This window comes from Danio rerio, chromosome 23 (assembly GCF_049306965.1).
Source record: "Danio rerio strain Tuebingen ecotype United States chromosome 23, GRCz12tu, whole genome shotgun sequence".
In the NCBI taxonomy this organism is placed as follows: Eukaryota; Metazoa; Chordata; class Actinopteri; order Cypriniformes; family Danionidae; genus Danio; species Danio rerio.
In genome coordinates this window covers 28,645,334-28,657,719 of record NC_133198.1, presented here as the reverse complement: position 1 = coordinate 28,657,719, position 12,386 = coordinate 28,645,334, and the positions used below count along the sequence as shown (strand labels likewise).

Here is a 12,386-nt window from a genome sequence, read left to right as displayed (position 1 = left end):
TCTAGTTGATCATTTGGAAAAGTAGCAGAAGGTCAAATTTCCAGATGAATCATCTGATGAGCTGCATCCCAGTTATCACAAATACTGCAGAAGACCTATTAGAACCCGCACAGACCCAAGATTCTCACAGAAATCAGTCAAGACTGGTGAAAAAAAGATGGTTTGGGGTTACATTCAGTTTGGGGGCATACAAGAGATCTGCATAGTGGATGGCAACACCAACAATCTGAGGTATCAAGACATTTGTGCTGCCCGTTACATTATAAACCACAGGAGAGGGCAAATTCGTCAGCAGGATAGCGCTCTTTCCTTCTTCCTTTCTTGTTTTGTTCCTAAAACAAAAGAAGGTGAGGGTGCTCCAGGATTGGCCAGCCCAGTCACAAGATATGAACATTAAGCAAATCTGGGATAAGATGAAGGAGAAAGCATTGAAGATAAATCTAAATATTCTTGATGATCTCAAGGAGTCCTGCAAGAAGGCTTTCTTTGCCATTCCAGATGACTTCATTACTAAGCTATTTGAGTCATTGCAGAAATGTATGGATGCAGTCCTCCAAGCTCATGAGAGTCATACTGTACACAATATTAATTCTTTTCCCACTGGACCTTGACCTTATATTCTAAACTAATCATTATTTCTGTTAAGTTAGGTCTGTCTTTATTAAATAATTAAAAATCAAGGCATGATCTAATTTTATTTTGGTAAAATAAGCACAATCTAGAGCCCTTTGACTTTTATATAAGCCACTTCTGATACCAAATGATCCACTATAAGTCAACTTATTATTTGTTGTACATAAAACTTGGATAGACGACAAGACTTTTGTGTATGTAACGTAAGAAAAAGAAGTTGTCTATGTGCAAAAGTTGTCTATGTGTAAAATACATGTTCAATTAAATGTATTTGTGTAATATCCCACATATATTCGGTTATTTTTACTACAGAAAATCAATAATAATAGTTGGAATTTTTATAATGCAAGGAATTCTAAACTGATCTTTCATGATCACAATGTTTCAGCTGTTACCAGCTCCTCTAACAAAAAATTTATAGCACTGGCGAGAAAATATAGTCATGCATCCATTTACTCACAGTCTGGAGCCCTGATAACCTACTCAGCTGATACAGCCGCCTCCAGGCTTTTGGCCTACAACCTCTACTCAAACCCAATAAATACTCGTTCATCCGGCCCATTCCAGCAGGTGAAGTGCAACCTGACATCACAAGGCTATTTTTCATTACAAACAGATGCCCAGAATTCAATTCGGTCCAAAATGACTTCCACAAACACAGTCTACCCCCTTCACCGGCATCCCTGGAGTGATTGATAGCATAATATCCACATTCCATTGGCAACATACGACCTTTTGAAGATGACAAACATGTCTTCTTCATGGCCGAGGGATATGGAGCCCACCTGCCCAACACGGCTGACTTCCTCAGCTACTACCTACACTTCCACCTCCAGCAACTCGCCCCGCTGTGCAAGTTATTGAGAAGAGATGCACCATGGGCTCGGACACCTGCCTGCTCAGCGGCTTGGTTGGAGGAAGCACAGCTATCAGTCATTTCAATGTTTCTAGAGCAACACTTTATAAGCACAACATGTCTTTGGTTAAAAAAAATCTACAACAAAAGGACAATGGGAATTTGTGGTTAAACATGCAACCGTGATTTCCAATAGCTGTGATCTTCTCTTATTTCTTCATAAACTACAAGGTCGTATGAAATCAGTGACCCGACAACCGCTTGCATCTATGCGTTGCTCTTGGATTCTGCCGTGATCATGGGCGTGAAGCTGAAATTTAGAGAACATTTAGAGAGCCAAGCTGGATCAGATCACAGTGTGTAGGCTTATGAAACTGTTAATGAGTAGATAGACCATCGTTGTCAAAGATTGCTTTCCTATTCATCTGTTCTCCCTGGTTAAATGTTATCGGCCAGTTATTCATAAAATGATCAACATGTTATTAGTTTTGCTTCAGGTTGTACAGTAATTTTCGTATCTATGATGATGACCTTGTAAGGGCAATGAAGATGGCAGATGATACAGATGGAGAATTTTCATTAAAGCGCACCTGATTCATTCATGGTTTATATAGTGGGCAATTTTAGCTAGTTATAAAAGATGAAAGAGGTTTTCAGTAATGTAACAACAAAAATTAAGCTTATATTCTCAGTACATTAGAAGGTGTTCAGTTTGAGATTCTTTATTCGTTTTGAACTTGAAAAATAGTGGAATTTTGCCAGAATCTCAAAAACAACATATTTTTTACTTTGATTTGCAAAAGACAGCCACTAAGTTTCTTTGTAACAATGGTTTTCATCCTTAAAAAAAGTAATTTTCAAACTAAAAAAATAATGAGTATGGGCATATTTAGACAACCCAGGCTCATTATGAAAATGTATCACTATATACATTTCTTGGAGAGCGCCAAATACGTCCCAGTAGGTTCTTTTTTTTCAGTTTTTGTTTTTGCAAATTCTCCTCGTGGCGCTGTGTACACTTTTTAAAATCTCAATTTTCTTTCACGTGTACCATTCAAGCCTGCTCGTCTCACGTAAATCCACCAGAGGCCGCTGTCGACTGACTGACTGACCGACTGACTGACTGACTGTTAAGCTAACCCACCCTCCTTCTTCCCTAAACCCAACCAATAGTGTTTTCAAAAGCACAGACTAAGCCGCCCACCCACTTCCCTAAACTCAACCGACAGTTTTAAAAAGCAATGCAGAAAAAACAAAGCCCTAGCCTGATTTTTAACATGTTTTCAGATTTAACACATGCTCACGCTATTATTTACTTGTTTATTTTATTTTTTGGCTTCTGTTTTTGTTTTAGCAGCTTTCTGGAACCGTTCTTTGTCAGACTTCATGGTAAACTCCTCTCTGCGTCTCAAGTCCACCGACAACATGGCAAGCTGACTGGACAAACTGGTAACAGCGGGATAGCTGTCCATACAGAGGTAAGCGCAAAGAGAAACTGTGTCATTGAGCCCCGTAGCATTTGTTTTAAGGAGGAAATGCAGTCATACGAACTTCTGGCTACATAATTTGTGATCTCCAGAAATCTATATAGGGCTACATTATCAGAATAAGCCTATGTTGTATTTAGAACAAGAATTTGATTATAAATTGTTTTGAAAACTATTCAACAATCACACTGCAGACCCAAAATTATTTTAAATATTTTGCCATAATTCTTCAAAATATGTTTTACCCTTTTGTAAGCAATAGATTTTTATTATTTTTTATATTATTTAAAATATAATCAGTTTGTATGATCTTTTATTATTTTATATGTTTTATTAAGCACAGTTCAAAATAAGTATACGCTTACATTTTACATAAATTTATATGTTATGCTGAATGACTATGGAGCATTCTTTCAACTATATTTTAACATCTTCAAAAAAGTTATCTGAAACAGTATTTTCCCCATGTGTTATAGAAATCAGGGCTGCACGATATTGTAAAAAACTGACACTGCAATACTTTTTTTCCTGTAATACATATTGCAATATTGAGAGCAATTTCAACAAGTCACTAGAGTAGATCTGTTTGGGGAAAAAATTTTTATAAAAATAATTTTAGATTTTGTAGAGGTGTGCATCTGCATAAAATACAATAAATCAATCACAGATGTTGATAAATACAGTAAAGCAAATATGCAAGTGAAATAAACTGTTTTCTGGGATTGACCCCCCTACTTAACACTTGATCCCCACTGAAGGACATGAAAACAAGATGTATAGGAGGTGAGCCTCTAAATAGTAAGAAATAGCTTTCTCTAATCTATATCTTAAATAATAATAAATAAAAAGATATAATATAAATATACATTTATATTTACATTTTTATCATTTATTATACTTATAATTATACTCATAATTTGTATATTTTGACCTACAGTAACCTCTAAAATAGTCACTAAATAACTGAGGTGTATTTATTTTATTAATAAATTATTTGTAATTTAAATACATTCATAAATTTGATTCATTGAAGAATCTACTACTGAAAAACTTGACCTCCCCCGATCAGCAAAATATAATTTGCACACTGGTTATTATTGTATTATAAACAGTATTATAACATATTCAGAAAAGGCTACGTGTCGTGTTATGTTTTTAGCATCATTTATAACCTAGTCACTTTGTGTTCAAACTAATAAAATTAAAGCTACTTTTGATTAGGAGTAGGTTAATTGACAATCATAAAAACAATCATAACTAGGCTAATATCTATTTATAATATGATTTTTTTCCAATACTCAATAATACATTGCACGTAACCTTTCATCAAACACATCGGACAAGCGTTCATTTCCACAAATATATGCGCTAAAAGCAAAATTCGCAGCTTTTCGCCTTACTATTTTAACCTTTGTCTCTCCGAAAATAAACAGTCGATAATTCAAAGGCATCCTATGTCGGCTTCATTGACTTTCTGTCTCTGCAAAGTCAATCCGAAAGCTAAATGTTTCCCGTCATAGTAGTGGGATTTATAGGGGTGGGGCAAATGACTCAACGTAAAACTTGCTTAAACTAATTTTCTTTCCCCCCTTCAAGACCAATTTTCCTAAAAAAAAATGCCACAGGATGGTCCCGATTAACTGCAACGTATCCTCAAGCGACGGCTTCACCATGAATAAGTATCTATCCGCGAACATTTCGGACCGCAAGTTCACTATGTACAGTCTGTGACTTCTCAGATCTACATTCAGATGGCCACTTTTTAAATACACCCTCGCGTTAACATCGCCGCTTTATCCGGCACGATCGTGCGATCATACACTTCAGTATTTTCACGCTTCCACTTTCAAGGACACTGCAGCTCACACTCATGCAATTACACACACAACAGAGATAAGGCTCGGAAATTTGCGTTTTCCGCCGGCCAGAGCAGCTGACGGCGCCGCGCATTAACAGAGCTTTTACCTTTTTACCGGTTCTGCTGGTGTAGCCGTTATACGGGTTGATTCCTGTCCTTGGCGGCACCGAGAGCAGCATTTTTACAGCAGCAGCAGCAGCAGCGCGCTGTGTGTCCGGAGCGCCTCGTACAGCCAAAACAGTCAGCTGACGTCACCGGGGACATTCAGCCTGGAGTCTGTGGAAGAGATTGAGCTGTTCTTTACACACACGCGCACACACACTGCTCTTCAATAGCACAGTGGGGGGAAAAGGTTATACTATTGAAGGCTATAATACTCTTCCAGTACGAATTTCATATAAACTTTTTTCTTTTGAAAACAAGGCCATCAACTGAAAGACCCTTTCGTGAACTCGGTTGATATTCTATGCTGAATTCTCCCAGCTGTATAAATACTAGCATTGAATATGATATTTACTGGTCACATGTGCACCTATGGAACTGCTGGGGTTTATGTGAGAGCATAAATTCACATGTATTCTGTATTGTGACTCTCGGTAAAAGAATTACAAGTGTGCATGACTGGTGCATCACATCTCATGACGATTACAATTTGCTAACACAAAAAAATAATTAAACAATACTTTGTAATATGCAACACGGTGGCTCAGTGGTTAGCACTGTCGCCTCACAGCAAGAAGGTTGCTGGCTCAAGTCCCGGCTGGGCCAGTTGGCATTTCTGTGTAGAGTTTGCATGCTCTCCCCGTGTTGGCGTGGGTTTCCTCTGAGAGGGGTCTGGCTGCATCTCTGAGAGATGCAATCTCAGCTTGCATCATAAAGGCTGCATCAAGATACTATATTGTTTACTCCGGGTGCTCTAGTCTCCCCCACAGCGCAAAGACATGCGCTACAGGTGAATTGAATGAACTAAATTGGCTGTAGTGTATGGGTGTTTCCCAGTACAGGGTTGCAGCTGGAAGGGCATCCGCTGTGTAAAACATGTTGGATAAGATAGTGAGTCATTCCGCTGTGGCGACCCCAGATTAATTAAGGGAATAAGCTGAAGAAAATTTCATAAATGAAGACTTTCTAATAAAAATGGAACATTTTAACCAATTAAGAATCTCTCCATCATGTTACTGTGTATGTTCTCATGCAAAAATTGAACTTACATTTTGTCATTTAGCAGATGCTTTTGTTCTTTTCGGCTTAGTCCCTTTTTTTAATCAGGGGTCGCCACAGCCGAATGAACCGCCAACTTATCCAGCATATGTTTTACTCAGCGGATGCCCTTCCAGCCACAACCCACTCTTGCATCCACATACACTACAGCCAATTTAACTTATTCAATTCACCCATAGCACAAACCGGAACACCTGGAGGGGAAACCCACACCAACATGGGGAGAACATGCAAACTCCACACAGAAATGCCAAGCTTTGCTAAGCTAACTCTGTAAAAACCAAGTTCTCCCTTTGCATTGAACTTTGAGCGTCTTACATTCAGAGATGCTGTTTATGTTCACACAGCTACATTACACATCAACTACAGTTTAAAATATGAAATCGTAGTGGACCACCCCTTTAACATGAAGCTGTCAGCATTGTCACAATTGGGGGTCTCCAGACACATTTTCATTGTGGTCTGCGCAATTTGCACTGCATTTCTGCATTTGCATGTGTTGTCCAAATTTGAGTACATGTGTTTAGTCAAACTGATGAAGATCTTTTCTCAGTTTGTTAAAGTTTTATTTTAGCATGTGTTTTCTCATCTTGCAGCACATTTGAGCCATCTCAGCCACCGTACTAGACCAGTGAGGCAATTGGTATGTCCCAGTTAGCATATATTACATGCTTTTTTGTATACTGTTAAGAATAATGAAAAACTTCCAGACAGCACATTAATGCCATGATGATTTATTTAATTAACTGGAAAAAACAGAGTGTGTTATGATGGAACTGCGACTGCTTAAATTCGGTTCTTACCAGAGTGGGTGGGGCATACAAAATAACCTCATAAACTTGCTACACTAGACACTTGTGTACACACTGCGTCATTTAGGACAGCCGATGTCTGTGATGGTTGTGGCTGTGGCCTGAAACGCCGTCACCAAATTTTTTACGAGAATACATTCTTAACCACACCTGCCATTTAACCATTTTCTCATTAAAGTGTAGGCAAAGGATCAACGTGTAGCCGACGAAGGCCAGAAGACACTTGGGATGATGAGTCAGAAGCCAGTCATCCAGCAGTAAGTCATCTGATCTCCTCCAGCATCACCGACACTGTTTATCTCAGTTCAGATGAGTGTTTAAATGTAGGAGGAGAGATGTTTAAAACTCTTTCTTTGTTTGACCACTGCGTCGCTTCCAGTTTTCTGTCTGCAGGTCTTCGGCATTTGCTCTTGTTTATGTTTGGATAAGCGTTACGTGCCACATTCCAATAGTGTTGGCACAGCGTTTAATACGTCGAGACGTATTTACACGTTTTGTGTATTTTAATGATTAAAGCCATGCTGGGTGTTCTCAAAGAAATATCTCGGATCAAAACAGCACTGGAAATGTATATCTCCATTTTCGGGAATTATTTATGATGTGGCAAGAGTTCATTTGGGTTCAGTCTTGCAGTTGATTTGAGCTTGGGTAATATCAGAAAATTGGGTTTTAGGGAGAATAATGAGAGTTTGCAGAGCCTGTGAGCTTTTTTGGACAAATGAAGGTCACTGAGCTATTGATTTGCATATGTATACAAGATGATAAACAGTTTGGCCTTCAGCAGTGGAAATCCAGCACTAGAACAGGAATTCTAGTGCCCCCCACCCCCCCTAAAAAAAAATCTATTATGTTTTAAAATGTAAATTATTTATGTGATGGTAAAGCTGCCTTTATTTCAGTCTTTATTCTCAAGTGATAAGTTAGAATGTATATACCTAGGAAATATGTTAAACCTAGAAAAAATATTAAATATAAATATAATTTTGGATATTTTTATTTGTATAGTTATAGATACCTTTCTCAATATTAATAAAAGTAATAAAAAAATGTATTGTTTTTTTAACCCTCATGTGCTGTTCAGGATCTTTTCATCCACACTGAGAAAATTTTGTGTCTTCATTTGGCCATTACTTTCTCTGTGTTTCAGCAAATGGAATTAATTTTTGGTGACAAATCTTATTTTGGGGAAATACACCCTGAGCAAATTATCTATCTTTTTTGTTCTGTTAGTGGCTGTTTTTGCCCCATTGACTTCCATTATAAGGAAATTTTTTTGATTGCAAATCCATGACACCATATAATCATGCATTCTTGATTGCTGCTGGTTTTTTACTGTTGATGATCAGTTGCAGTGCAAATAAAGCTTAGCTTCTGGATAAAACATTATATATATGGTTATATGAAGTATAGTGCGAGTGTGTGAGAGAACACTAACCTTGATGTGTTTGAGAAAAAAAAGCTGATTTATTATAAATATATATTAGCTATAATTATAATAAATATATTTATAATTATAATAACTAATAATTATAATAACTATAACTTGCTGTTTTACGCTATATAACTCGCTATAAAAATTAGAAACTTTTTTGCACAGGCATATCTAAAGAGTTAATGCTGCCAGCTGATGTTCAACAGTAAAAATGAAAAGTTTCACCTCTTCCCAACAAAGAAGAATACCAACCATCAAGAACGCATGATTATTTGGTGTCATGGTTTTGCAATCAAAAATGTCATTATAATGGAGGTCAATGGGGCAAAAACAGTTATGAACATAACAAAAGGGTTGTCAGGAGTACACAAGGTTTAAACTTGAATTTAAAAAATGTGTTTTTAAAAAATAATCACATTATCATATAATTATATTATCATCGTTAATTTAAATAAAAACGTCTAAATTATTGTTTGTGTTTATATTGTTTGTGTTTATTTATAAACCAAAAAGTAATATATTATTATTATTATTATTATTATTATTATTAGTGGTAGTAGTAGTATTATTAGTATTATTAATGCTGATGTTGAAACCTGGAAAAATATTATTTATATAAAACAAAACTATTATTTATATACTTGGAAAAACAGGCAAGGACATATTATTAATTATTCTTGTTTTTGTTGTTATTATTGTAATTATTATTATTTATTTCCACTATACATATTTCACAATTATTATTATTATTATTAGCTATTCATTCATTCATTTTTCCTTCAGATTGGTCTCTACTTTAGATCTCGCCACAGCAGAATTAACCGCCAACTATTCTGGCATATGTTTTACACAACGCATGCTCTTCCAGCCGCAACCCAGTATTGGGAAACACCGATATACACTCATTTACACACACATTCATACACTACAGCCAATTTAGTTTATTTAATTCACTTACATTGCATGTCTTTGGACTATGAGGCAAACTGAAGCACTCCAGAAAAATCATGCAAACTCCACACAGAAATGCCACCTGGCTCAGTCTGTACTCAAAATCAGCAGCCTTCTTGCTGTGAGGTGACAATGCTAAACACTGAGCCACTGTGCCACCATTATTAGCAATACAAAAATATATATTATATTAATATAAGGTCTAATGTAAGGCTACCACTCTACACTATACATATTGTTTTCTGAACAGCTATAAGAACATGTATAGTGACCAAGCCATATTTAAAGTTGTACGTACATATTCTGTGTATTTATTATAACAGTGACTTCAATGTAATAATTGATGTATTTCATTACATTTAATATACAGTTTGCTTGTTTTTCACCTTTAACCCAGCTAAGTCTGAAATGTTGTCGAGATACTGTATGTTGCAGAGGGATCGATGGGGGTTGGGAATTCCTCTGGTGTTTGTGCATACCTTGAATTCTTCAGGTGTTGTCAGCATGGCCATTGCCGTAATTATCACCCCACGAAAGCCTTCCTTACTTCCTAACCCACTATTTAGGACATCCTCCTTTGAAGGAAATACCTTTTCTGGACAGAAACATCATGCATTGCTAACATTGGGTTGCATATTCACTCAAAAAATGACATTTGCTGTTTGTTCAAGCTACTTGTTTAAAATAAGCTAAAACAACACAATTTCTGAGGTTTTGAGCATTTAATTTTACTTAAATTTGTAAAAACTAATAAGTTAAATTAATTCCTTCATGGTGTCCCAACACAAATCGATTATGTGTAACCTAGCATTTTTTTTACAATGTACATTTAGCTTTGTCTCAGAATTTCTATATTTTGTTGCAAACATTTTGTTTACCCCTAACGGGACACGACGAAGCCATCTTTCCAATGTCAATTTTGGCGAAGGCAATCACATTCTGAGCTCAGTGACATCTGCAGTGCAGGGCCGGGAGATTCACAGACCTGATTTATGCAACTATCCATCTTTACTCAAGGCTGAGGGCCAGAGGAGTAATGTTGGCCTAGCAGACGTCCCACAGTCCAAGATGTGTGATGTAATTTACCCAATGTTCACACGCATACACAAACACGGACGCACACTAGAGAAAAGGTCTCGGCTGCTGCCAATTATTCATAGTGCGCTCACACATAAATGAGTGATGCTCAAAGGTACCGGAAAGCAATACAATCTAGTACTGAGACTCATATTTGTGCCTTCATTGGCTAGTTAAAAACTAATTCCATATATACATACATACATACATACATACATACATACATACATGCATACATACATGCATACATACATACAAACTTAAATACATGCATGCATACAGAGGCCTTTCAATAAAAAGATTTGAATGGCTTTTTTAGTGAATGTGGACAATAGTATTCAGTATATTGTATGGTAGCCGAGAGAGCTTAACGTGCTGCAATTTGAAAAACGCATGCAATTATAAAAAAAACACCAGCAAATAAGGAAAAGATCTTCCTCCATTTGCCAGCATACATGCTCTAAATCCTCACAATGCAAACAATTTAATAAAACATGCTGCATTTTCACACAACGCAAACTAATTTTAAAAAGTGCTGCATTTTCTCACAACGCAAACAAATTAATAAAACGCGCTGCATTTTCTCACAACACAAATAAATTAGTAAAACGCGCTGCATTTCTACACAACACAAACAATTTACGGAAACGGGCTGCATTTTCTAACACTTGCAAAAAGAACGAAACACAACAGAAATGTTTCAAAGGAACTAAAAAATGACAGAGGCCACTGTACTGTGACTATAGCTCAGTGAAGTTGTAGGTGAGCTTTGAAAGGTGAGTTTTTTTGTTTGTTTATTTTAACATCTTGATTCTGTGTCTTTAGTATTTTATTAGCCTAAATAACAATAACCTAAATAGCCTGGTCCATCATATTTTAGGGCCCCTTTAAAACATTTCCGTTGTGTTCTGTGCTATTTGAAAGTGTTGTAACAAAATGCTGTGTGTTTTCGTAAATTGTTTAAATTGTGAGAAAATGCAGTGCATTTTCGTAAATTGTTTGTGTTGTAACAAAATGCAGTGTGTTTTCGTAAATTGTTTGTGTTGTAACAAAATGCAGTGTGTTTTCATAAATTGTTTGTGTTGCAAGAAAATGCAGTGTGTTTTTGTAAATTATGTTGTAATAAAATGCAGTGTGTTTTCGTGAATTGTTTGTGTTGTAAGAAAATGCAGCGTGTTTTCACAAATTGTTTGAATTGTGAGAAATTGCAGTGTTTTCGTAAAAATCATTTGTGTTGTGAGAAAATGCAGCGTGTTTTCATAAATTGTTTGTGTTGTTAGAAAATGCAGTGTGTTTTCGTAAATTGTTTGTGTTGTTAGAAAATGCAGTGTGTTTTCGTAAAAATCATTTGTGTTGTGAGAAAATGCAGCGTGTTTTCATAAATTGTTTGTGTTGTTAGAAAATGTAGTGTGTTTTTGTAAATTGTTTGTGTTGTTAGAAAATGCTGTGTGTTTTCGTAAATTGTTTTTGTTGCAAGAAAATGCTGTGTGTTTTCATAAACTGTTTGCATTGTAATGAAATGCAGCATGTTTTCACATAACCAAAAAATAATAATAAAATGCACTGCATTTTCTGCAACGCATTTTTTAAAAATGTGTTAGCGTTGTTACGATTTGCAGCATGTGTGCTGTCAAACAAATATAGATCTTTTCTTTAATTGCTAGTGTTCTTTTTAATTGCATATGTTTCTTAAATTGCAGCACGTTAAGCTCCCTCGGCCACCATAATATTGTTTAATAATATATATTTATTTTTACAGTTCATACTGTTGTAACAGATACAGATTCTAGTCGTCTAACGAGAAGCTGCAAACTAACGGCAACCTACACAATAAATGAATTATATATTTTAGATTACCTCCTTGATTTTTTTCTGTTTATTTTGTACAGTATAAAAGAGTGATAGTTGACTTTTATTTTAAAAATAAATGAGTAAACCCATTGCTTTAAAATTATTAAGTTAATGAACTGTGTGCTTTCCCAGTGTTGGGTTTCAGCTGGAAGGGTAGCCACTTTGTAAAACATACAGTATGCTGGATAAGTTGGTGGTTCATTCCGCT

General features: G+C 36.1%; 1 protein-coding gene across 2 annotated transcripts in view; it reads right to left on the bottom strand.

The window, feature by feature from the left end:
- rbms2b (RNA binding motif, single stranded interacting protein 2b) overlaps positions 1 to 5,077 on the bottom strand; it is a 59,987-nt gene extending 54,910 nt beyond the window's left edge. Inside the window, exon 1 of one of the 2 annotated variants that reach the window (XM_009296843.5) lies at positions 4,942 to 5,077. In XM_009296843.5, coding sequence (XP_009295118.1) covers positions 4,942 to 5,013 — 72 coding nt within the window. In that variant the 5' untranslated portion in view covers positions 5,014 to 5,077. The remainder of the gene's footprint in view (positions 1 to 4,941) is intronic. The other variant, NM_001003541.2, reaches the window with a different exon arrangement.
- Between the last annotated feature and the right edge of the window lie 7,309 nt (positions 5,078 to 12,386).